At 47.9% G+C, this 23407-nt stretch overlaps 2 protein-coding genes across 2 annotated transcripts; one reads left to right on the forward strand and one right to left on the reverse strand.

The window, feature by feature from the left end:
- Positions 1-1317: 1317 nt before the first annotated feature.
- On the forward strand, positions 1318-7136 carry ALKBH7 (alkB homolog 7; the record flags this gene model as incomplete). The annotated part of the gene is made up of 4 exons (XM_081894992.1): positions 1318-1575; positions 3209-3382; positions 5171-5295; positions 6686-7136. 4 exons carry the CDS (start codon positions 1318-1320, stop codon positions 6819-6821), a joined length of 693 nt encoding a protein of 230 aa, XP_081751118.1. The 3' UTR covers positions 6822-7136.
- Positions 7137-9142: 2006 nt separating this feature from the next.
- On the reverse strand, positions 9143-13391 carry PSPN (persephin). Its single transcript, XM_081895039.1, has 2 exons — positions 13254-13391; positions 9143-10132 (listed from the first exon to the last, which is right to left on the reverse strand). The coding sequence occupies exons 1-2, from the start codon at positions 13384-13386 to the stop codon at positions 9726-9728; spliced, it is 540 nt and encodes a 179-aa protein (XP_081751165.1). The 5' UTR covers positions 13387-13391; the 3' UTR covers positions 9143-9725.
- Between the last annotated feature and the right edge of the window lie 10016 nt (positions 13392-23407).

Raw genomic sequence — 23407 nt, forward strand, 5'->3', positions numbered from 1 at the left:
GGAGCTTCAGAGAGAGTGTGTTTTGACTATATGCAATTTTGGCTTTTTGCTCTCCACTGAACGTAACCTCCACTGAGCGTCAGCTGTACTGCATTGCCAGTAGGTTGCTTTCACACCTTGCCACAAATGTGTGTGCCCGCAATCCTAGTGTGATCCTGTCCATTGTAAGCAACATATGCAAAGTAGTTGGAAGGGAGGGGGGAACCAGCTGCTGTGCTGAGGACTGGCAATAATTATAATAGTAATAATAAATTACATTTGTTAGTCCCTTCCTCTTGCCCAAGGCAACCCAAAGGGACTTAAAAGAAAAACAAAAAGACCCCCCCACACATACACACATTCCTCTCCATAAGTTTACAAAGCTCATGAGAAACTGGTAGCAGTGGAATTATAATAAAATAATACAGAACCTAATGTAAGCAAGAGAAGATACCAGACACAAACAAGCTGAAATCCAGCCTGAATCCCCACCAGTGGCGTAGCGTGGGTTGTCAGCACCCGGGGCAAGGCAAGTAATTTGTGCCCCCTAACCCGTGGATTTGCGCCCCCTAACCCCCAGATGTTGCGCCCGGTGCCGCCGGCCCCCCCTGCACCCCCCACGTTACGCCACTGATCACCACAACAACTTAAAGTGATTTTAGTTAACTCTTTTTTCCTGATTATTATTATTTTTGCAGCCAGTGCGTTCAGGGCCACTCTGTGTGTTGCGAGTAATATACACACGCACACACCGCCCATCTGGTTGGGTTTCCCCAGCCACTCTGGGCGGCTCCCAACAGAATGTTTAAAATGCGATGAAACATCAGACATTAAAAACTTCCCTAAACAAGGTTTCAGGAAGCTGAGAGATGTCTTCCAACGCTGACCACAAATACAAAGATCTGTTCACCTACGGGACCTTGTAGCGGCCACCCAAGACTGCGGTGGGTGCCATTTGGAAACACAGCTCGATAAAAGTTGTTTTGAATGTATGTTGACATTTGGCTTTCTTTCTTCAGTTCATGTTTTGTTCCGCATTGTTTTATTTGCTGTCCCAATGTGTGGTCGACCGCTTGGGAGATTTTCCTTCTTTGAAAGCATGAAACGAAGAATGACACTAATAAGGAAAGCTTGATCGGATAACTAGCTCCAAAGCGGGGACGCACCACAACATTGGTGCATTCCTTCAAGGGACAGGATGGCAAGGGGCGGAGAAAGCAAACACGTGGGTTCCTGGCTCCCGTCCTGGGGATCCGTGCAAGGCGAACGTCAGCATGCAGCAAGGGGTGTCGGCGCGCCCGGCATGCACCGCGAGCTCGCCCTGCCCCGCCGGCGGCCATGCAGAGCCGGTGCGCCCTGGGCGCACGGAGGGCGCACTGTGCTGCGCGGCGATGCGCCCAGCGGGCGCTGCACGGCCGGGAAGGCCCTCCGGGGCAGGTGGCGGCGGCGTCGAGCGAGGCGTTGCTGCGGAGGCTGGTGGCGGGCGGCGCGTCGGTGGTCCCCGGCTTCCTGAGCGAGGAAGAAGAGGCGCTGCTGGCGCGGGAGGTGGAGGCGCCGCTACGCCGAGGCCGCTACCAGGACGCGCACTGGGACGGGGTGGGTATCCCCGGGGCACCTTGGGCGCGCGAAGTGGAGGCGAGATGGGGGCTTTCCTCTTTCCAAAAAAATTATTATTATTTTCCCCCCAAAAAATTATTGGTTTTCACAATATTATAAACAAACACACACACACACACACACACACACACACACACGACAAACAAACAAAACAAACATAAATCATAGCGTTGTTAAAAATTACAGTTATTAACTTTGTTAAGTGACTTCCTCGCTTCCCCTTGGTTGAATTTCATTGCATGTCCTTTTAACGGTTTTCCAAATCCCAATTTTTATGAAATTTAACTTAAACATTAACATCCTTAAATCTTCATCTTATAGAATTAAACATATTAATTCATCACTTAACATAAATAAAATCCTAAGCCCATTAAGTATCTGCAAACTATTTCCAGTTAGTTTGACTTAACAAATTTAACTAAATAATCATTAAATTTATTCCATTCTTCCTGATACTCCTCTTTCTTCTGGTCGCGTTGGCTAGCTCCGGTCAGGTTGGCTAGCTCCGAAAAATCCATCATCTTCATCTGCCATTCTTCAATTGTTGGTAATTCCTGGGTTTTCCACTTTTTAGCCAACAAAATACGAGCAGCAGTTGTGGCATACAAAAATAATTTAACATCTTTCTTGGGCATTTCCAAACCTGTTATTCCAAGAAGCAAGGCCTCTGGTTTCTTTATAAATGTATATTTCAACATTTTTTTCAATTCATTATAAATCTTTTTTTCCCCAAAAAATTATTAGTTTTCCACATTTTTAGACAAACTGAACTTGGTCCAATATTAATATCATAGTTAAATGACTTCCTCAGATTCCCTTGACTGAATTTCATTATGTATCATTGTAACGGCTTTCCAAAATAATATCTCATAAAATTTACTTAACCCTCTTAACATCTTTATCTCTTTTCATCTTAACTTTAAACATATTGTTTTATAATTTCACATATTCAGATCCGTAGCCTAACTATTATTTTGCAAGTATTTCCATTTAATTTATCTTAGCATATTTAGATAAATAGTCTTTGACGTTCTTCCATTCTTCCTGATGCTCCTCCTCCTTCTGGTCACGGATTCTTCCGGTCAGGTCGGCTAGCTCCGAAAAGTCCATCATCTTCATCTGCCATTCCTCCACTGTTGGCATTTCTTGTGTTTTCCATTTATTGGCTAATAGAATTTAAGCTGCAGTTGTGGCATACAAAAACAATCTAACATATTTTTTTGGCAATTCCAGACCTATTATTCCAAAAAGAAAGGCCTCTGGTTTCTTAACAAATGTGTATTTCAGCATTTTTTTCAGCTCATTATAAATTTCCTCCCAGAAGTCTTTCACCTTGGGGCAGGTCCACCACATATGGTAAAAGGTACCCTCTTTTTCTTTACATTTCCAGCATAGATTATAAATCTTTGCTAACTTTACAGGGGTCAAGTGTCATCTATACATCACTTTCATTATATTTTCCTTTAACATTGTACATGCAGTAAACTTGAGCCCTTTCCTCCACAACCTTTCCCAATCTTCAAATGTGGGCTTTCCTCTTTCCAGGCCTTGGGCAGGTTCAACCACCAGGGACCTGGCAAACATCTCACGAAATCTCTTCTCCATCCCGTAGGTTATTCATAGGTACCGCGAGACAGAAAGATCGCATTGGAGCAAGGAGTGTCAGGAGATCCTGCAAAGGGTCCGGGATACGGCTTTCCCCCCGGGAGTGCCGCAACTCGCTCAAGTTCACGTCCTGGATTTGGATAAAACTGGCTACATAAAGCCTCACATAGACAGTGTCAAGGTAAGGCAAACACGCCAGGTATTCTCCTTGCAGCTTTGCAGAATAGCATCCTGATAACTGGGGAGGGTTGTGCCCCAGAGCAGGGGTTGGAAATGGGGGTGGCCTCTGCATGCTGTGAGCTATAATGCCTCATTCCTGGTTATGATCTGTGCTGGCTGGTACCAGCCATGTTGGCCACCCCTTCCCTAGGTGCCCTTTATGGGCTTGCTAAAGCCAAAATAGCAGTTCGAAAGCACATCAAAATGCAAGTAGAAATGCAAATAGGTACCACTCCGGCAGGAAGGTAAACGGCGTTTCCGTGCGCTGCTCTGGTTCGCCAGAAGCGGCTTAGTCATCCTGGCCACATGACCCGGAAGCTGTACGCCGGCTCCCTTGGCCAATAAAGCGAGATGAGCACTGCAACCCCAGAGTCGGCCACGACTGGACCTAATGGTCAGGGGTCCCTTTACCTTTACCTAGAGCCACCTGGCTGGCCAGGATGGGAGAGATATGGTACTAGAGGGATCTTTGATCTGGTCGGTCATAAATAGTCCTTATGGATTTGTTTGCAATATGGCAACTTCCCCCCCTTCAGCTTGAGCCAGCAAAATGAATGGGAAGCAACATCAAGCAACGGTGACTGAAATAAGTGCAGGTGGGCAGCAGGAGACCCCCGCCCCCCAAGTGACCATGAATAAGAGGCATATTTTTGGTGTGGGTGCAAGATTAATATTTAGCATTGGCCTAAGGCCTTTTTCTGGGACGTGGGTCACTCTGTGGGTTAAACCACAGAGCCTAGGACTTGCCGATCAGAAGGTCGGCGGTTCAAATCCCGTTGCTCGGTCCCTGCTCCTGCCCACCTAGCAGTTCGAAAGCACGTCAAAGTGCAAGTAGATAAATAGGTACCGCTCCGGCGGGAAGGTAAACGGCATTTCCGTGTGCTGCTTTGGTTCGCCAGAAGTGGCTTAGTCATGCTGGCCACATGACCTGGAAGATGTACGCCAGCTCCCTCGGCCAATAAAGCGAGATGAGCGCCGCAACCCCAGAGTCAGACACGACTGGACCTATTGGTCAGGGGTCCCTTACCCTTTACCTTTAAGGCCTTTTTCAAGAAGAGTGCCTGCCTTTTGTTGCTGTGCATTCATGCACAAAAGGTTGGCCCTTAGTTGCTATAAGAAGGCCTGGTTCTCATTGAGAAGGTAAACTTGTGTTTGGATGGCAGCAGTACCTGTGACCGCAGCTGGAGGCTTGTCTGTCTGAATGCTCCATCGGTCAAAGCAGCTCCCTGCATGTGTGGGAAGGATTCTACCCTCTCATTTTCCCTGACATGCTAGTTTTCTGTGCCATGGGGACTGTATTTGGTTGAGGATTTCATCGCATGAATTCCTTCAAACTGAATTCAAGGGAAAGAGTTCAAATACAGATTTACCCTGTCAGCGAGAACCAGGCTTGTTTGTTCCCTTCTAGCATTGGCTTTCTGATGAGAATGGATTTTGCTTCAATTGGGGAACTGTTGCTTGTGGATATTTGTGTTGGAACGTGATGTCTGTAGCATAATCGTTTGCATGTCTACTCAGACGTGGGTCCCGTTGAGTTTGGTGCCCCTTCTTGGCAACATCAAACCCCAGTCAGGCATTGAGAAAATGTGTTCAAATGTTAGCACCTTTCTCCCCGTGTAAATGTATCTTCCTGCCCCACCTCTCACAGGTGCTGTTGTTTCTGGGTTGTGTTAAAGGACTGGTTGTGATTACAGAATTAAACATTCTCTTCTCTTTCCCCCTTCCTTTTTTTCGAAAAACCATCTGCTAGTTTTGTGGCTGCACCATTGCAGGCCTTTCCCTGCTGTCCTCAAGCGTGATGCGCCTGGTCAGTGAGCAGAACGCGCACGACTGGCTGGACCTGCTTCTTGAACGCCGTTCTCTCTACATCCTCAGGTAATAATCAATATTAGCATGTTAGAATTGCCTGGTTAGATCACAGGCAGAGAGACTATGTAGCCCAGCATCCTGCCTCCCAGCAGATGCCTCTGAGAAAGTACAGTGATGAATCAAGAGTCCTCCCTTGTTGTTTGCTTACCTGACAAAATCTCCTTGCAAAGCGTTCTTTGAGGGGAGCACTAGGTTCCTGCTTCCGCTTCTCTGCATGGCCAAAAGGCGTGCTTTGCTTCAGAACAATTTAAACACCATTCCCTGTTACGCTCAAACTCAGGGGGATGAACCCCACTCAGATACTGGTTCTCGCAAATCACGGTTCCCTGATTTTTGGATGTTACAAGGCACTGTGTTTTGTTCAACAGCAGAAGCTTCTGTTCCCCAAAAAGAGGGGAGAGGGGAATATATGAGCCCAGGACTCATTTGTGGATCAGGGAACTGTGGCTTCACATTATGTGTGAACCAGTCTGATGTCTTACAGGAATTCATGAAGGTCCTGAGCTCTTCATACAAATGAAGTGCTGTGAGATGTAGACTAGTGTGTTTTGTGTGTGTGTGTGTGTGTGTATCTGTAGACTCATCTCTACAGTTAGTGTCTGAAAACAGAAGGTCTTCTTTAGGATTGCCCAGTGAAGCCAGATATAAAATACCCAAGTCCTGGAGCTGAGCCACAGAGACCCAACTGGGTGGGTCACAGTGTCTCTTTTTCCGCCTGGAGCAAAATTCCTTCCACTCTGTCTTGCCAGAGTGGTGCATGCTCTGGTTATCTCCCACTTGGACTACTGCAATGCACTCTACGTGGGGCTACCTTTGAAGATGACCCGGAAACTACAACTAATCCAGAATGCGGCAGCTAGACTGGTGACTCAGAATGGACACCAAGACCATATAACAGTGGTCCTGAAAGACCTACATTGGCTCCCAGTACGTTTCCGAGCACAATTCAAAATATTGGTGCTGACCTTTAAAGCCCTAAATGGCTTCGGCCCAGTATACCTGAAGGTATACTGTCATTCAGCCTGGACATTGAGGTCCAGCACCAAGGGCCTTCTGACACTTCACTGACTGCAAGAAGCGAGGTTACAAGGAACCAGGCAGAGGGCCTTCTCGGTAGTGGCGCCAGCCCTGTGGAAAGCCCTCCCATCAGATGTCCAGGAAATAAACAACTATCTGACTTTTAGAAGACATCTGAAGGCAGCCCTGTTTAGGGAAGTTTTTACTGTTTGATGTTTTATTGTGGTTTTTAATGTTCTGTTGGGAGCCGCCCAGAATACCTGGGGAAACCCAGCCAGATGGGCAGTGTTTGTGTGTGTGTAAATTATTATTATTACTATTATTATTATTAGTTATGGTAACACGCTGGCATCTTGTGTAATTTCTTCTTTGCCTTAAGGGGGCCAGCTCGCTATGAATTCACTCACGAGATCCTTAAAGATGAGGAATCCTTTTTCGGTGGAAGGAAGATCCCCCGGGAGCGGAGGATCTCTGTCATCTGCCGAAACCTCCCCTTGCCATCTACTCCACCATAGAACCTGACTGACTGTCTCCATTTGGAGTATCTCTTAAGCGCTCAGCTGGTGGGAGTGGGGCTGCTTCTGAAATTGTTGCTCTGCCCTGCCCTCCTGGCTCCATGGGACACAGCTTTGCAGCCAGGTGTAAGTGGTGGGCTTTCTCCTCAGTGCACCAAAAGGAGAGTCTGAGGATGGTCAAGATCTAAGGCAGTTTTGCCCTTAGCGGATGGGAAAGAGGGGAGCCCTGCAAAGAGTTGAAGAAATGGGCCGAAACATACTTCATGAATGTACTGTTCATCTCAGGGAATAAAAATCTTGATGCTTCTTCTTTGATATGTTGCTCTCAAGTTTTTTGCCTGCATTCACTGTCACACAGGCTGTTTCAAAATGGCAAACTCAAGCAAAGGAGGCTGAACAGGCAGTGGCGTAGCGTGGGTTGTCAGCACCCGGGGCAAGGCAAGTAATTTGCACTCCCTAACCCGTGGATTTGTGCCCCCTAACCCTAACCCCCAGATGTTGCACCTGGTGCGGCCGGCCCCCCCTGCACCCCCCACGCTACACCACTGTGAACAGGTGTTGTCCAATGGAAGGTTACAGGCTCTCATGACCTCTCACAAAAGTGGAGGTCATGAGGAGAATCACACACCTGGTCTGTGGCAACTCGCTGGTGTGAACAGAATGGCAAAGCTTTTCTTGTTTTTCCTCATTCAAAACCCAAATCGCCTGAAATTTTGCTTTTTCTCACAGCTGGGATTTGCTCTCCATTGTATGAGGTGTGTCCCTCAAAGTGGGCCTTGCAAGGACCTGTCATGAGATCCTCCTGTGATCTAAAAATAATTCAGAGGCTAATTCAGGGTCCTCCTAGATTGGGATACTGGACAGGTGTTCAAAGAGTGGAAATAGAGTAGAATAAAAATCCTGCTTCTGGCCTGTGGCACTGAAATTCCATGAAGATAGCTGGCAACTGAAACATAAAAATGGAAGACAAGGTGCAGATTTGATATTGGCTGTGGAAAGAGAGAGAGAGAGGGGAGACTCTATAGTGCTCACAGAATTTCCACTCGTTGCACTCCTATCCATAGCTCACATAATCCTTGAATCAGTTGGTGGTGGTGCAGGGAGGGAGAATTTAGGAAAATGCCTGTCCACCATTTCAAGACCTTGGACCCACCTTGAACTCCAGCCTGCAAGAAAGGAACCACTTTTTATCTGTATGCTGCATATGGCCGTCTTCCTCCTCCTCTTGACTTTTCACCCTTTATTGCCCTTTGCTGCCTCTTCTTCTGGCCCTCCCTCTCTTTTTAAATAGGAAAAGATTCATGATGCTTGTGGAGCTGGGATGATTGAGAAGCAATCCTTTAAAAAAAACACACCTATATATGTTTTTCCTTAGAACGTAGGCTTGTTGCCAGGGTCTCTTTCTGATTTTTATATTTTCCTTGGTTCCTCAAATAGCATAGGTACCTAATAATAATACTATTATTCATCAGGTATTGCTATTATTCATCAGGTATGGGATGCAGGTGGCGCTGTGGGTTAAAGCCTCAGTGCCTAGGACTTGCCGATCGAAAGGTCGGCGGTTCGAATCCCTGCGGCGGGGTGCGCTCCCGCTGCTCGGTCCCAGCGCCTGCCAACCTAGCAGTTCGAAAGCACCTCCGGGTGCAAGTAGATAAATAGGGACCGCTTACCAGCGGGAAGGTAAACGGCGTTTCCGTGTGCGGCTCTGGCTCGCCAGATGCAGCTTTGTCACACTGGCCACGTGACCCGGAAGTGTCTCCGGACAGCGCTGGCCCCTGGCCTCTTAAGTGAGATGGGCGCACAACCCCAGAGTCTGTCAAGACTGGCCCGTACGGGCAGGGGTCCCTTTACCTTTACCTTTATTGCTTTCGTAGTACATTGTTTTTCTATACCTGGCATTGCCTGGGTCACTGTGCAGCAGTCTCTTATCATTTGGCTCAGGTCATCCGTTGGGGAATAATAATACAGTGGTACCTCGGGTTACATACGCTTCAGGTTACAGACTCCACTAACCCATAAATATTACCTCAGGTTAAGAATTTTGCTTCAGGATGAGAACAGAAATCATGTTCCGGCGGCGTGGCGGCAGCAGGAGGCCCCGTTAGCTAAAGTTTCAGTTTCAGGTTAAGAACGGACCTCCGGAACGAATTAAGTACTTAACCCGAGGTACCACTGTAATAATATATTATTTATACCTCACCCATCCAGCCTTTGCTCCCATGAAGCTAGCAAGCAACCTGCCCTCCCAATGTGTGCTGGTAACCCCAAAACTGTGGACACTGTCATTTCCTTGCTTGCTCTTTATTGTATAGACACCAGTATTTACAAGTCAGTCATTCTTAATGCATGTCTGGGACTAATACCCTCAAGCCTCTTAACACGAGAAATCAGCATATACATTATTATTTTGTAACGGGGAGCTCAGTTTGGACAAAGGCTAGCACAACTGCTAGGCCTTCCTCCTGTTCAGGGGAAGAAATAAATTAAATAACTTAGAAATAACCCATAAATATATCCACTTGCTCAGCCCTCGCGGTGCTGCCCCAGCCTCTTGGACCTAATGCGGAAAGGATCCAGTCAAAACACCATATGTTTGTCAAGTGAAGTGGTCCTAGGGAGGAGCAGGGGACCAGTAATGGTTGTGGCACTCTTTGAGCTGCTCCCCTTGGCTGTGAGTTATGAGGAATGGCTTTGCAGTTGGAACTGGGGAGAAGCATGGCGGCCTGGGCACCCCTTGCTGGGACGTCTTTGTTAGTTGCACATTAATTGGTGGCTAAAAGCACATCTCTGAGCCAAGGACTGCATTGGTGGGGCAAGGTGGCCTGTTCTACTGTGGGCTCTGCTGCTGCCCCATGTCTGCATTCATTTATCCCTCCCCTCGCCCCCTCAAAAACAACACCACCATCAGCCCACACAGCTGCAGGCAGCGGCCGAAAGCTGCTCCACCTCCTGCCACTGGTGACTGTCATCCAGGAAAGCCACATCCTCATAGTGTGTGGGGCGGCAGCAGGGGTCCCCCAAGGCCGGTATCTCGCTCCTCTGCAGCAGAGCGGAGAGGGTCAGGTCATGGTTGCTGCGGGCTTTGGGGCAGCTGCCGCTGCAGTACTTGAAGAGGATGGTCTCCTCGGAGCTGTAGCCCAAGCCCAGGTCCTTGACGCGAACCTGCAGGCTTCGCAGGCGGCACTCCCGGTCCTCAGGCCTCTCCCATGCGCGCCGCTTGGGACGGCTCCTGGCTGGGCCAGGGAGTGACTTGAGCAGGCTGTTCTGGAGGCCTGCTGTGTCCAGGGATGCTCCTTGGGAGGTCTGCGTTTCTGAAACGAGAAGGAAAGGAAGAATGGGGGAAGGCAGGTGGGGGATAATAATAATAAAATATTATTTATCTCCCACCCTCCCCAGCCAAAGCCGGGCTCAGAGCGGCTATCAACAATAAAAGTAACAGCATTCTAAAATCAAATCATTTTAAAATCAAATCAAAATCAAATTAATGGCAACCATTGGGCTAGAGTTCTGTGAGGATTACCAAAGGAGCGGGGTCAGACTGCCTTGGCCAAAGGCCTGGTGGAACAGCTCTGTCTTGCAAGCCCTGCAGAAAGATGTCAAGTCCTGCAGGGCCCTAGTCTCTTGTGACAGAGTGTTCCACCAGATCGGTGCCACAGCTGAAAAATCCCTGGCTCTGGTTGAGGCCAGCCTAACCTCCCTGTGGCTCGGGACCTCCAAGATGTTTTTGTTTGAAGACCGTAAGGTCCTCCATAGGACATACCAGGAGAGGTGGTCCCATAGGTACAAGGGTCCTAGGCCGTATAGGGCTTTAAGGGTTAAAGGTAAAGGGACCCCTGACCATTAGGTCCAGTCGTGGCCAACTGTGGGGTTGCAAGGCTCATCTTGCTTTATTGGCCGAGGGAGCCGGCGTACAGCTTCCGGGTCATGTGGCCAGCATGACTAAGCCTCTTCTGGCAAACCAGAGCAGCAGCGCACAGAAGCGCCGTTTACCTTCCCGCTGGAGCGGTACCTATTTATCTACTTGCATTTTGACGTGCTTTTGAACTGCTAGGTGGGCAGGAGCAGGGACCGAGCAACGGGAGCTCACCCCGTCGCGGGGATTCGACCAGCCAACGTTCTGATCGGCAAGCCCTAGGCTCTGTGGTTTAACCCACAGTGCCACCCGCGTCCCTAAAGGTTAAAACCAGCTCCTTAAACCTGATCCTGTACTTCACCAGGAGCCAGTGCAGCTGGTATAGCACCGGGTGAATGTGATCCCGCGGCAAGGACCCTGTAAGGTGCCTCGCCGTGGATCCAGTTTAAAGCAAGAAACGTCCTGCTCCTATAGTTTGACACCGAAGCCCTCCCCCTCTGCACACCTCCAAGCTGGGATCACTTCCAATATTTGAGCCCCATCTGGGAATAAGATGCCTGGTACCCTTGGAACAATCAGGTACCCAACCCTTCACTGGTAGCCTTTGCCTGCCTGTGGCCCTCCAGATGTTTGGGGAAGTCTGTTCTCCATGACGGGGCCAATTCTGCGTTTCAACCCCCAATGAATTGTTGCCATCCTACCTGATCCTTGCGCACTGTGCTATGTCAGTTATAGTGGTCAAAAAACTAGAGCGCTGGTACAGAGACCTAGGTCACAAATAGTGAGCAAGCTTCTACAGTGGTCCAGGTTTGCATGCACAGCGGATCTGGCTATTCACAGCTGGGAATGTTTTGAATTGTAAATAACTGATACATCAGCCGCACACATAGAACAATGACTTAGACATTTCTTACCAAATAAGAAATATGTACAAAATCAGCTTGGGAGGCAGGAGTACAGGAGAAGCTCGCATTACTTCCTCTCTCTCGGCATTTCTGTCACTTATCTAGGGTGTCCCATCCCAAAGCAATGTGGGTGGGACTCAACCAAGTTGTTGCATGCACAAAACAAAGTCCGCTCATGCAACGGGACCCTCCATGCCCCCTAAATCTGCTCTGGAGGGTTACAGGAACTCCATAATAGAATTAGGGGGTGCAAGAGGAAATTGCATTGAGTAGAGACTTCATTCCATTTCCATCCTGTATGTCCGCTGTGTTTTCAAACACCGGTTTTGTGTTTTTTTAAATAAGCCCCTTCCATGCCACAAGCGCATTAAGACAGAGGGCTTGCGTACACTCAAAATCTAAAAACAATGTTTTACCGAACTTCCCCCTCTTGGTACTAAATGCTACTTTTGCTTTAAGCCATAAAGCAGAGGACGGGAACCTATCAGCAAGCCTAGCAGCAGGTGTAGGGATGATGGGAGTTGTAGTTTGACAACATCTGGAAGTTCCCCATCCCTGTTGCTGCTGCTGCGGCAGCTTTGGTTGGCAATGGATCAAGAAAAGAGACTTCAGAGAAGAGAACTGTAGTGCCTTTTGGGAAAGGGGGGCCATGTTTCAATAATGGCACAAGTTCCTTGAAACGCATCTGTCAGGGGCTCAGGAGCAGAGGCAGCTCTGACAGCATCTTATAACTAATTATTTAGTACATTCTTATCCTGTCCTTCCAAGGGCAGCACACATGGTATGTGTGTGCGTGTTTCTGACACCACCATTTTATTCTCACAACTACCTAGTGAGGTCAGAGAGAGAGCACCTGTAGGTGAGCTTCATTGTTAAGTAGTAATTGGAGGTTTAGCCTCCAAATCTTAACACTTAACTGTCTGGCTTTCCTGGAAGTGAATCTTAACCAGGCATAGGCAAACTCGGCCCTCCAGATGTTTTGGGACTACAACTCCCATCATCCCTAGCTAACAGGACAAGTGGCCAGGGATGATGGGAGTTGTAGTCTCAAAAACACCTGGAGGGCCTGGTCTAAACATTGCTCTAAGCACGGTCTCGCTTACAGCTCTGGCCCTAGCTAGGCCGTCTCAATGCTCTTCCACCCAAACTAGTATGTTCATCCATCCAATGTTTGGTACACCAGATGACCTTCATGACATTAATATTTCTGGAGCCCTGGAAGGGCTGTTCAAGGCCGCCCTCAATGGCACATCGTGAAGAGGCATGCCACAGAATCTCTTGAAAGGGCACAGAATATGAGCTGCCCCTTCCAGCTCCTGTTATTGTCATCATCATCCAACCTTTTATTGGGATCACGTACAAAAAGTGAGAGATGCTGAATTTAGGACTGCTTTGCTCATGCCCCAAAACTCTTGTTGGCCAATGCAGCTGTTTGTTCCAGCAGGCTACTGCGATATTCAGAGACACAAACGATGTGCTCAAGGCCACAACTGGGGATTTTCCAGAAGAGCAGAAATTTGAACCCACGTTGCTTAATTCCAAGAGAGCACCTTAGCTCATTCTAGCCCACCAGCTACAGCAAGAGCCACCACCAAACCCAAGCATGGCAGGATCCCTTTACTGGAAGCACAATTCAGTAGGAACTTCTTAAGAATTCCCAAATGGTTGTCATACCTAGTGGACTCTGTAGCGCATCTCCGATTTCGATCCCCAACGGCGTCTGCATTGCCAGGCTCTTGCCTTCAGTGAGCTGAGAAGGAACTATTTGGATCAAGAGGACCAGAGAGAGGAGCTGAGGGGGCCCCATCCTTTACCCAGTGAGCAGGGCCAGGTTCTATAAGGAAGATGACTCCTTCCCCCTCATTTATATCTTCTTTGGAACGGGGGTGGGAGGGGGAGTAGCATGTACTCCGGCTGGAAGGAAAAGCGTTAACCCTTGTGCCTTGAAAACTATTACAGATCACGCAAGTGATGTTTCCTGCACGATGGGCTTAGAGGCTCAATCGAGAAAGCGCTCATAAATCACTGTCGCTTCGATGAGATCCCTGTAAAGGATGCAGCCTCTCTCCCCGCAGCCTATTACCCTTTCCTTGAGATGTTTCTGGAAGACCTCCTTGCAGGAGGCGGGCAGAGAACCACCCTAGCTGCATCTGAAGGCAGGCTTCCAGGCCACTTTATTTTCTAAGTACCAGGTCAGCCAGCTAAACAAGTAACCCACGTAGTGAGTTGGAGCAGAAATACTCCAGGGGTACCAATGCAAGAAGTTTGGGGGAGGTTGTCCTTTGCAATGTTGTGCCTTGCAGGACGTAACACTGGGGTTAGGTGCAGCTCTACACAACCCAAGTGTCTTGCCCACTCTCTTCTGTGTCCGGTGCATAGCTGTGTCCCATGGCTTTGATGGAAATTGGAACCATTGGTGTTTCTGTCCAATGCCGGCCTTGGCTCCCCATCCGAAATGGTTAAATCTTTAAGAGAGCCCAGAATCCTTGAATGGAAATTCCTGGAGCTTATTCTGCCCAGATCCCGCTGTGGTGAAATGCTTTTGGGAGGAGTTGCTTGACAGTGGCGGCTGGCGGGGTGGGTGGGTGGGGAGCGAAAAAGAAGGGCAACTTCATAAATTATGTCTTCAAGGAACATACCAAGCTGGCTGGCTTGGCCCTGGCTTCAGAAGCAACCGAGCCTGCAGTTATCGGACAGGATGTCCGGAAAGGGGGACTCCCTTTCTCCACACTGATGGATGGTGAGGAGATGGAGCCAAACCTCCCATCTTGAGAGAGCGGGGTGATGGCACTGATGCCAACACCACTGGGCCTCACAGGGCACCCCTAGTGGGACAGAGAACAGTGCCTCTACTGTCTCAGAACCACAACATTGAGATCCAGCGCAGAGGGCCTTCTGGCAGTTCCCTCATTGCGAGAAGTAAGGTTACAGGGAACCAGACAGAGGGCCTTCTCAGTAGTGGCACCCACCCTGTGGAACACCCTCCCTTCAGATGTGAAGGAAATAAGTAGCTATCCTATCTTTAAAAGACATCTGAAGGCAGCCCTGTTCAGGGAAATTTTTTAATATTTAACGCTGTATTGTTTTTAATGCTTGATTGGGAGCTGCCCAGTGGCTGGGGAAATTCAGCCAGATGGGCGGGGTATAAATAATAATAATAATAATAATAATAATAATAATAATAATAATAATAATTGACATGCCTCGCACAAGCTCTCCCTCCACTGTGAAATGACACTTCCAGGCTGTTGCACTTGCTTCAGCACAGCTCGTGATACTTGGGGCGGCCTGCACTGAACTTGAGCCATGTTCATTGGGCAGAGGAGGATGCTCAGAGTTCACTGGCTGCATGCAACCAAACATGACTTGACGCCTTCGTCACAAAAACAGGGAGGTTGTAGAGGTCAGCTGCCGCACAGTTCCCTCAGTAGGACCAAGGTCAGGGCCAGCTGACCTTTCAGCTTGTCGCTGCATTGACCTGAAACATCTCAGAGCCGGCTGTGGCTGCTGCAGGCTCAAAAGACACCTGAGACTAATGGCTCCAAAGAGCTTTCCCTTGATGTGTTTTGTGCTCTCTGGGCTAGTGTGCGACTCCAGACCAGCCACTTCCATGTATGCGAGCATTCCTGGAATGCCGAGGGAAAGGTCAGCAAAGGGGGAAGAGGAATTTGGGGCAGGCGAGCCGTCGTCTGGCTGTCGGCTTAGTCCTGTAGAGCATGGAACATCTTCTTGAGCCCCGGCGAGGCTGGGAGCGCTTGCATGTGGCATGACAGCGCTGATAAATCACCATCAAGCCGACACAAGAGGGATCTCCGCTGTCTGTGCTCGGCCTCTCCAAGCACATTCCTTCCACTTGGCATGGGGAATACCACAACAGGGCCCAATGGAGGCTTAGCAGGAGTGGAAACAGTCTGGAGAATAAGGAGGAGCGGAAAAACAGGCCAGAGGGCAACACGGATGATCAATGGATGTGAGTTGTGCAGGTGGGCAGAAAGGAGGACACCCAACTTCAAGTAATGTGCCAAGTGAACAGTAGTGATGGGGAGCTTGTGGCCTTCAAGACGTTTCTGGACTAGAACCCCTCTCATACCCAACTATTCACCATGCTGGCTGGAGAGCTGGAATCCAAAACCATCCGGAGGACCACACAAGTTCCCCATCTCAACTGGATCTGGACACATGGAGTTACGCGTGTATGCATGTGTGTCAAGAATGGTTAGAGCAGCAGCTTTCAAGTTGTGTTTCCAAGGGAACCCTGAGCTTCCTCAGAGTTTTACTGAAGGTTCCTCTATGTGAAGATCATGACCACTAATAAATGGCATGGCAAGCTCTCTTTCAGGGAGGGCTGTCTGTCCATGTTTGAAGAAAACTTCTCTGCCATAACAGACCTTCTATGCAATGTACAGCCATGGGATTGTTCTAGGTTTCCACAGGGCCATGGGTGAGGCCCAACCATCTTAGCCAGGACCTTGTGTGAACAGAATGTGTGTCGTAGCACAAGGTCTAGATTATCCTCTGGGACATTTGAGGGTCCCTCAACAGACAATGCAGAAAGGGTTCCTTGAAAGCAAGTTTTTTTAAAAAAAATCTGTCAGAGAAGCTGAGAGTCAGTCATCTTATCAAGCACGTGTAGGGAACAGGATTCAGTAGGCCTGCCACAAATTCACTTGAAATTCCACTGTTCCACTAGGCAGTCTATGACTCCGATTCCAACTGTCTTTCTCAGCCTTCTTAAAATCACACTCCCTTTTAGCGAACATAAAAATCCCATTTGTCCCCTGAAATTGGCTCTGGCCTGGGTGTGTGTGTGTGTGTGTGTGTGTGTGTCAGAACCTCCAGGACAGTGCAAAGGGAAAGAAGGAGGATAGTTTCATTTGGCAAGCTGAAATCCTTGTGCAGATGGAACAGGTAGAAGAGTGTGATGTTGAATTCCATCCTTTCTGTGAAATGGTCCTTTCTACTCCCCATCACTTTGAAAGAAAGCCTCCCCATGCCCGATGTAAGAGGGTACCCCACAGCCACCTGAAACAAGGAAGTGTGGCAAGTGCATCTTTTTATTCCAACTATATAATTATCTTTTTGTAGTGGGAAACCGGGAAAGGAAATATGATTTAAGAATTTGCAACCATCTACTGACAATGTCCAGTTAAGGACTCACTTAGGGGACTAGAGACAGAGACCCACATCCCTTTTGTCTGACGTTGCTGGCTGCTTGGCATTTAAATGGTCTTGGCATTTTAATTTAACACTGTGCCTGATGCAAAAAAGGAACACTAGACCCACAAACACAGTGGTGGCAATTTATATTTACAAAGAAAGACTCTAGCCACTGGGATAAATCCTACTGACGCTTTGCTATGCAGTGGATATCAATGTGGCCATCTTGGCAAGGCCTGAGAAGACTGTGGACCACCTAGCTCTGCCACAATAGCGCACAAGAAGGCTTTGTGCACCAAAGACCCACAACCCACCCAGGACACTACTGGCACTACTCTGCTTCCGAGCAGAGCAACATATTGGCTTGCAGAGACATAACCAAGACCCGAAGAGGTGGGACCTAGTCCGAAAGGGAGGCCTGTGCCTCCATGCAGGTGTTATCTCAGGCATGTTATTTTTAGCCAGGACATCTAAAGGTCTGCTCTCCTGCCAACAGAGACCGCAGTGGGTAGTGGCATGCAAGGAACAATTTGAGGAATGCTGGGGCTGCTCCAGTCTGGAGGATAGGGGATTTGCGGAGGATAAATCACAACTGGGCTTCCCTTGATGCTCCTGAATGGATGATGGATGAGGAAACTGTATTGGAAGGGTAAGGGATCAGTGCCCAGAGGCTGGGGCAGAGGAGAGAGAGCGCAGCAGAGCATCGAAGACGCAGCACCTACTTATGCCAGTGCAGGACCTGCAAAAACATTCATGTTCATGGAATCATAGAACTGCAATTGGAAGGGATCACGAGGGTCATCTAGTCCAACGTCCTGCAATGCGGAAATATTTTGCCCAATGTGGGATTTGAACCCACAATCCTGAGATTATGCTCTACCAACCAAGCTATAAATAATAATAATAATAATAATAATAATAATAATAATAATAATAATAATAATAATAATTTTTATTTATACCCCGCCCTCCCCAGCCAAGACCAGGCTCAGGGCGGCTAACACCCGATATAAAAACAAATTGATTGAAATACAACTTAAAAACAACATTAAAATACAACATTAAAACATTAAAATACAGCCTCATTTCAATGGAAACTCAAATCAAAAACTTTTTTGGGGGTGAAAACGTCAAGTCTTCACCAAGACTGGTCCTACATGGGCCAGAAAAAAGCCAGGGAAGTCCCCAAATAGGAGTTCCAACACAGGAGGAGAAAGGAAAAAAGAAGAGGAGGAGGGAATCAAATTGATACCAAGCCGAAGGCCAGGAGGAACAACTCTGTCTTACAGGCCCTGCGGAAAGAAATCAGATCCCGCAGGGCCCTGGTCTCATGAGGCAGAGCGTTCCACCAGGCCGGAGCCAGTGTTGAAAAGGCCCTGGCTCTGGTCATGTCAGTCTGTTGGTTGTGAACTGGCTTTGCGCAGATAATTTATATCGACCGCAGAATAGTTCTGAAAGGCACAGAACTCTAACCTAACAATATATTGATCAGAAGAAGTTTACAATCAAGTAGACAAAATTACAAATGCAAAGTATAGGCAGGGGCTAAAATTTGGACCATTGCAGTTGTCCTATTGGAATCGAATAACTTATTTGGGCAGATAAACACACCTGACTTTCTCCCACTAGTGAAACCTGCAATCAGGGTATCGAAATGTTTCCGGGTTGTGTGATTGACATGTGGATACTTACCTTAGAAACTAATTGCTTCTTAATTCCTCCAGGGGGAATGCTTTTGCAGTTATCATCTCAGGAAGCTAATTAAAATAGGACAGCCTGCCTGCTGTCAGCTACTTATGAGTATTCTTCCATATAAGAATAATTATTTTTTTTGTGCTCTATGGTTCTTTGCAAGCCTCACTGAAACTTTATTTAAAAACTTTTCATCATCAATATATTGCTGTTACAGTCCCGTGCCTTGTAGCGCTGTTTGTGGTTATAGTATAGAACGCTGCCCTTGTATGTGATTTGGTATCTATATTGAGCCAAACATGCAACTAAATGAACCAGTTTGCAGAAACCAGAATACAAATTCCCATAGAATCATAGAGTTGGAAGAGACCACAAGGGCCATCGTGTCCAACCCCCTGCCAAGCAGGAAACACCATCAGAGCACTCCTGACATATGATTGTCAAGCCTCTGCTTAAAGACCTCCAAAGAAGGAGACTCCACCACACTCCTTGGCAGCAAATTCCACTGTCGAACAGCTCTTACTGTCAGGAAGTTCTTCCTAATGTTTAGGTGGAATCTTCTTTCTTGTAGTTTGGATCCATTGCTCCATGTCCGCTTCTCTGAAGCAGCAGAAAACAACCTTTCTCCCTCCTCTATGTGACATCTTTTATATATTTGAACATGGCTATCATATCACCCCTTAACCTCCTCTTCTCCAGGTTAAACATGCCCAGCGCCCTTAGCCGTTCCTCATAAGGCATCATTTCCAGGCCTTTGACCATTTTGGTTGCCCTCCTCTGGACACGTTCCAGTTTGTCAGTGTCCTTCTTGAACTGTGGTGCCCAGAACTGGACACAGTACTCCAGGTGAGGTCTGACCAGAGCAGAATACAGTGGCACTATTACTTTCCTTGATCTGGATGCTATACTCCTATTGATGCAGCCCAGAATTGCATTGGCTTTTTTAGCTGCCGCGTCACACTGTTGGCTCATGTCAAGTTTGTGGTCAACCAAGACTCCTAGATCCTTTTCACGTGTCCTGCTCTCAAGCCAGGTGTCACCCATCTTGTATTTGTGCCTCTCATTTTTTTTGCCCAAGTGCAATACTTTACATTTCTCCCTGTTAAAATTCATACTGGGTGGTAGTATCCGAGTCAGATTAGGAATATTGTGAGTGGAGGACCGGGCTAGTTTTAGAGATACCACAATATTGCTATGAAGAGTTAACTGGGCCTACGCATTAAATATGAGGTTACCTACCTTTCTGGATCAGTGGGCACATTTTGAATATTGAGGGTAAGAGCTGTTTGACAGTGGAATTTGCTGCCAAGGAGTGTGGTGGAGTCTCCTTCTTTGGAGGTCTTTAAGCAGAGGCTTGACAACCATATGTCAGGAGTGCTCTGATGGTGTTTCCTGCTTGGCAGGGGGTTGGACTCGATGGCCCTTGGGGTCTCTTCCAACTCTATCATTCTATGAGGGACTGCTGTGGGCGCCAGTCACAACATGGCTGCCATGGGGGCATGGCATACAGCCATGGTGAAGCTTTCTCCATAATCACATTCCTATACAGTACTAGAAAAGATCCCCAGCCAGCACAGCCAAGGATTGGGGGTGATGGGAATTCAACATTTGGAGACTGTGTTCCCCCTTTCAGGCCTACAGACATGTTCTCTGTACTTATTATGCTATGTATACTGGTTATCTGAAAGGGTTGCAATAAACTATTATGCAGTATAGACCCATTTTCAATGGCCATTAATTTCTGTGGGTCTACTCTGAGTAATTGCTAGTCAACTACATCCTCATAGTGCAGCTACCTAACTTGTAGGCACTTGCCCTCTCCTTGCTGGCCTTCAAGGGAGCCCTAAAGACCTAAAGCCAGACTTAAATAGTTTAATGGCACTGTTTTTAATGGCTGTTTTAATTGCTTGTTTTAACGTTGATTTGTCCCCCAATTTTTATCTGTTTTACTTGCTAATGCAATTTAATGGTTGTTGGTTATTTTATTGTTCTATTATCATTTGCAATGCTGGAGGAGACTCTTGAGAGTCCCATGGACTGCAAGAAGATCAAACCTATCCATTCTTAAGGAAATCAGCCCTGAGTGCTCACTGGAAGGACAGATCCTGAAGCTGAGGCTCCAATACTTTGGCCACCTAATGAGAAGACTCCCTGGAAAAGACCCTGATGTTGGGAAAGATTGAGGGCACAAGGAGAAGGGGACGGCAGAGGATAAGATGGACAGTGTTCTCGAAGCCACCAGCATGAGTTTGACCAAACTGCGGGAGGCAGTGGAGGACAGAAGTGCCTGGCGTGCTCTGGTCCATGGGGTCACGAAGAGTCGGACACAACTAAACGACTAAACAACAACAACAAATCATTTGCAAACCACTTTGGGATAAGTTACTCTGAAAGGCACCTTTAGCAGACATACCAATATATTATTAGCCTTATCCTTCCTTCCTCTTCCTTTAATCTCATGCTTTCATTCCGTTAAGTTTTCTTGGTCACAGCAGTCTTCTTTAAAGAAAGTGATTTTCTACAGACTTACGTGCTTGCCTGCAGGCACATAAGACTATATATGTGAAATGATGCAAGTTGACCATATTCATCAACTGTTGGGAATACCAGCGTGGAGCCAGGCCTACTAACTCTGGAAAACTGCCATCCCATATCTTAAACTCAAGAATTAATAGGGGGGGAAAACTAGACACAAGAAAGGAACTGACTGGGGCAACCACAGGTTCTTGAGCCCCAATAATCTTGTGTAATGTGCTTGCTTAGTTTTGATCAGGTTGCTTATTCATGTACAGTGGTGCCCCGCAAGACGAATGCCTCGCAAGACGAAAAACCCGCTAGACGAAAGGGTTTTCCGTTTTTCGATGCGCTTCACAAGATGAATTTCCCTATGGGCTTGCTTCGCAAGACGAAAACGTCTTGCGAGTCTTGCGATTTTTTCGCTTTCCTCCCCAATTTTTCTAAGCCGCTAATAGCCTTTTAGCCGCTAAGCCTTTAATAGCCGCTAAGCTGCTAATAGCGCTAATCCGCTAATAGAGTTGCTTCGCAAGACGAAAAAAACCGCTAGACGAAGAGGCTCGCGGAACGGATTATTTTCGTCTTGCGAGGCACCACTGTAGACCATTCTTACCCATTTCCGATGTCATGCATTTCTGCTGCTGGGGCTGTACTGTACATATCCTCTCCAAGCACTTATTCCTTGGAGGCTTGGACACAATCTGTGCCTTTCGTGGATTAGGAGTGGCCACCAAGACCATATAACATCGGTCCTGAAAAACCTACCTTGGCTCCCAGCACATTTCTTAGCACAATTCAAAGTTATGGCGCTGGCCTTTAAAACCCTAAATGGCCTCTGCCCAGTATACCTGAAGGAGCGTCTCCACCCCCATCGTTCAGACTGGACACTGAGGTCCAGCTCCGAGGGCCTTCTGGCGGTTCCCTCCCTGCGAGAAGTGAGGTTACAGGGAACCAGGCAGAGTGCCTTTTTGGTAGTGGCGCCCGTCCTGTGGAACACCCTCCCATCAGATGTCGAGGAAATAAACAACTATCTGACTTTTAGAAGACATCTGAAGGCAGCCCTGTTTGGGGAAGTTTTGTAATGTTTGATCTTTTATCATGTTTTTAATATTCTGTTGGGAGCTGCCCAGAGTGGCTGGGGAAACCCAGCCATATGGGCAGGGGTATAAATAATAAATTATTATTATTATTAGGACAAATGTGTGCACAAAACAGCAACTCCAGATGTGTGCATACACACAACAGTTCTGGCTCGGGCTGCTGGTGTTCATGAATGGATTAAGAGTAGAGGCTGTGATGTGGTCACAGAGCTGTCAAGCATGTATATGTCCCTGTTTAATGCTTTGGATAACATCATCTCCAAATCGTGCTAGCATTCCCATAGAAGGCAACGGTGGTAGGAGACTGTGGGGGCCACCACCCAGAAGTACTGTCAACCCCCCTCCCTCAAGAGCCCACAGGACACAAAGATGCACAAGGATGCTTGGCAGACACCACTGAGCATTTTTAGCCAATTAATCACAACATGCCAGGCATCCCAGAGAGTGAGACATCCGGCTTGAACGAAAGGTGGGGGTGATGCAAGGGCCAGAGAGGTCAACAAGCAGCAAAGCTGTCGAGGCACCAAAAGGGGAGCCCCCTTACATATGACTTCCTGAGACAACTATGACAAGACATGTTCAGGTAGTTGCTTTGCCAGAGTGATATATCTGTGGAAGCAGGTGATCCTCATAACACCAAGGTTTGATACATCAGCAGCACCAAGTACCGTATTTGACGCACCTGAACGTTGTTGTTGTTTAGTCGTTTAGTCGTGTCCGACTCTTCGTGACCCCATGGACCAGAGAACGCCAGGCACCTCTGTCCTCCACTGCCTCCTGCAGTTTGGTCAAACTCATGCTGGTAACCTCGAAAACACTGTCCAACCATCTCGTCCTCCGTCGCCCCCTTCTCCTTGTGCCCTCCATCTTTCCCAACATCAGGGTCTTTTCCAGGGAGTCTTCTCTTCTCATGAGGTGGCCAAAGTACTGGAGCCTCAGCTTCAGGATCTGTCCTTCCAGTGAGCACTCAGGGTTGATTTCCTTCAGTATGGATAGGTTTGATCTTCTTGCAGTCCATGGGACTCTCAAGAGTCTCCTCCAGCACCATAATTCAAAAGCATCCATTCTTCATGGCTTCTGTCCCGCTTTGCGCAGCTCTCAGTTTGCTTGGCCATCCCTCCTCCTGCCTCGCTGTAAAGCGCATGACGCCGGAGAAAGAAGAGGAGGCGGCGGCACTGGGACAGGTGGTTAGCTTGCTTTACAGCGAGGCAGGAGGAGGGATGGGCAAGCAAAGTGAGAACGGCGCAAAGCGAGACAGAAGCCATGTAAGCGGCTCTCGCTTTGCTTGCTCCTGTCCGTCCCTCCTCCTGCCTTGCTGTAAAGCCAGCAGAGCAAGAGCCGCTGACAGGCTGTGTGCGGCTCTGG

This window comes from Podarcis melisellensis (assembly GCF_964234715.1).
Source record: "Podarcis melisellensis genome assembly, chromosome: 17".
NCBI classification, from domain to species: Eukaryota; Metazoa; Chordata; class Lepidosauria; order Squamata; family Lacertidae; genus Podarcis; species Podarcis melisellensis.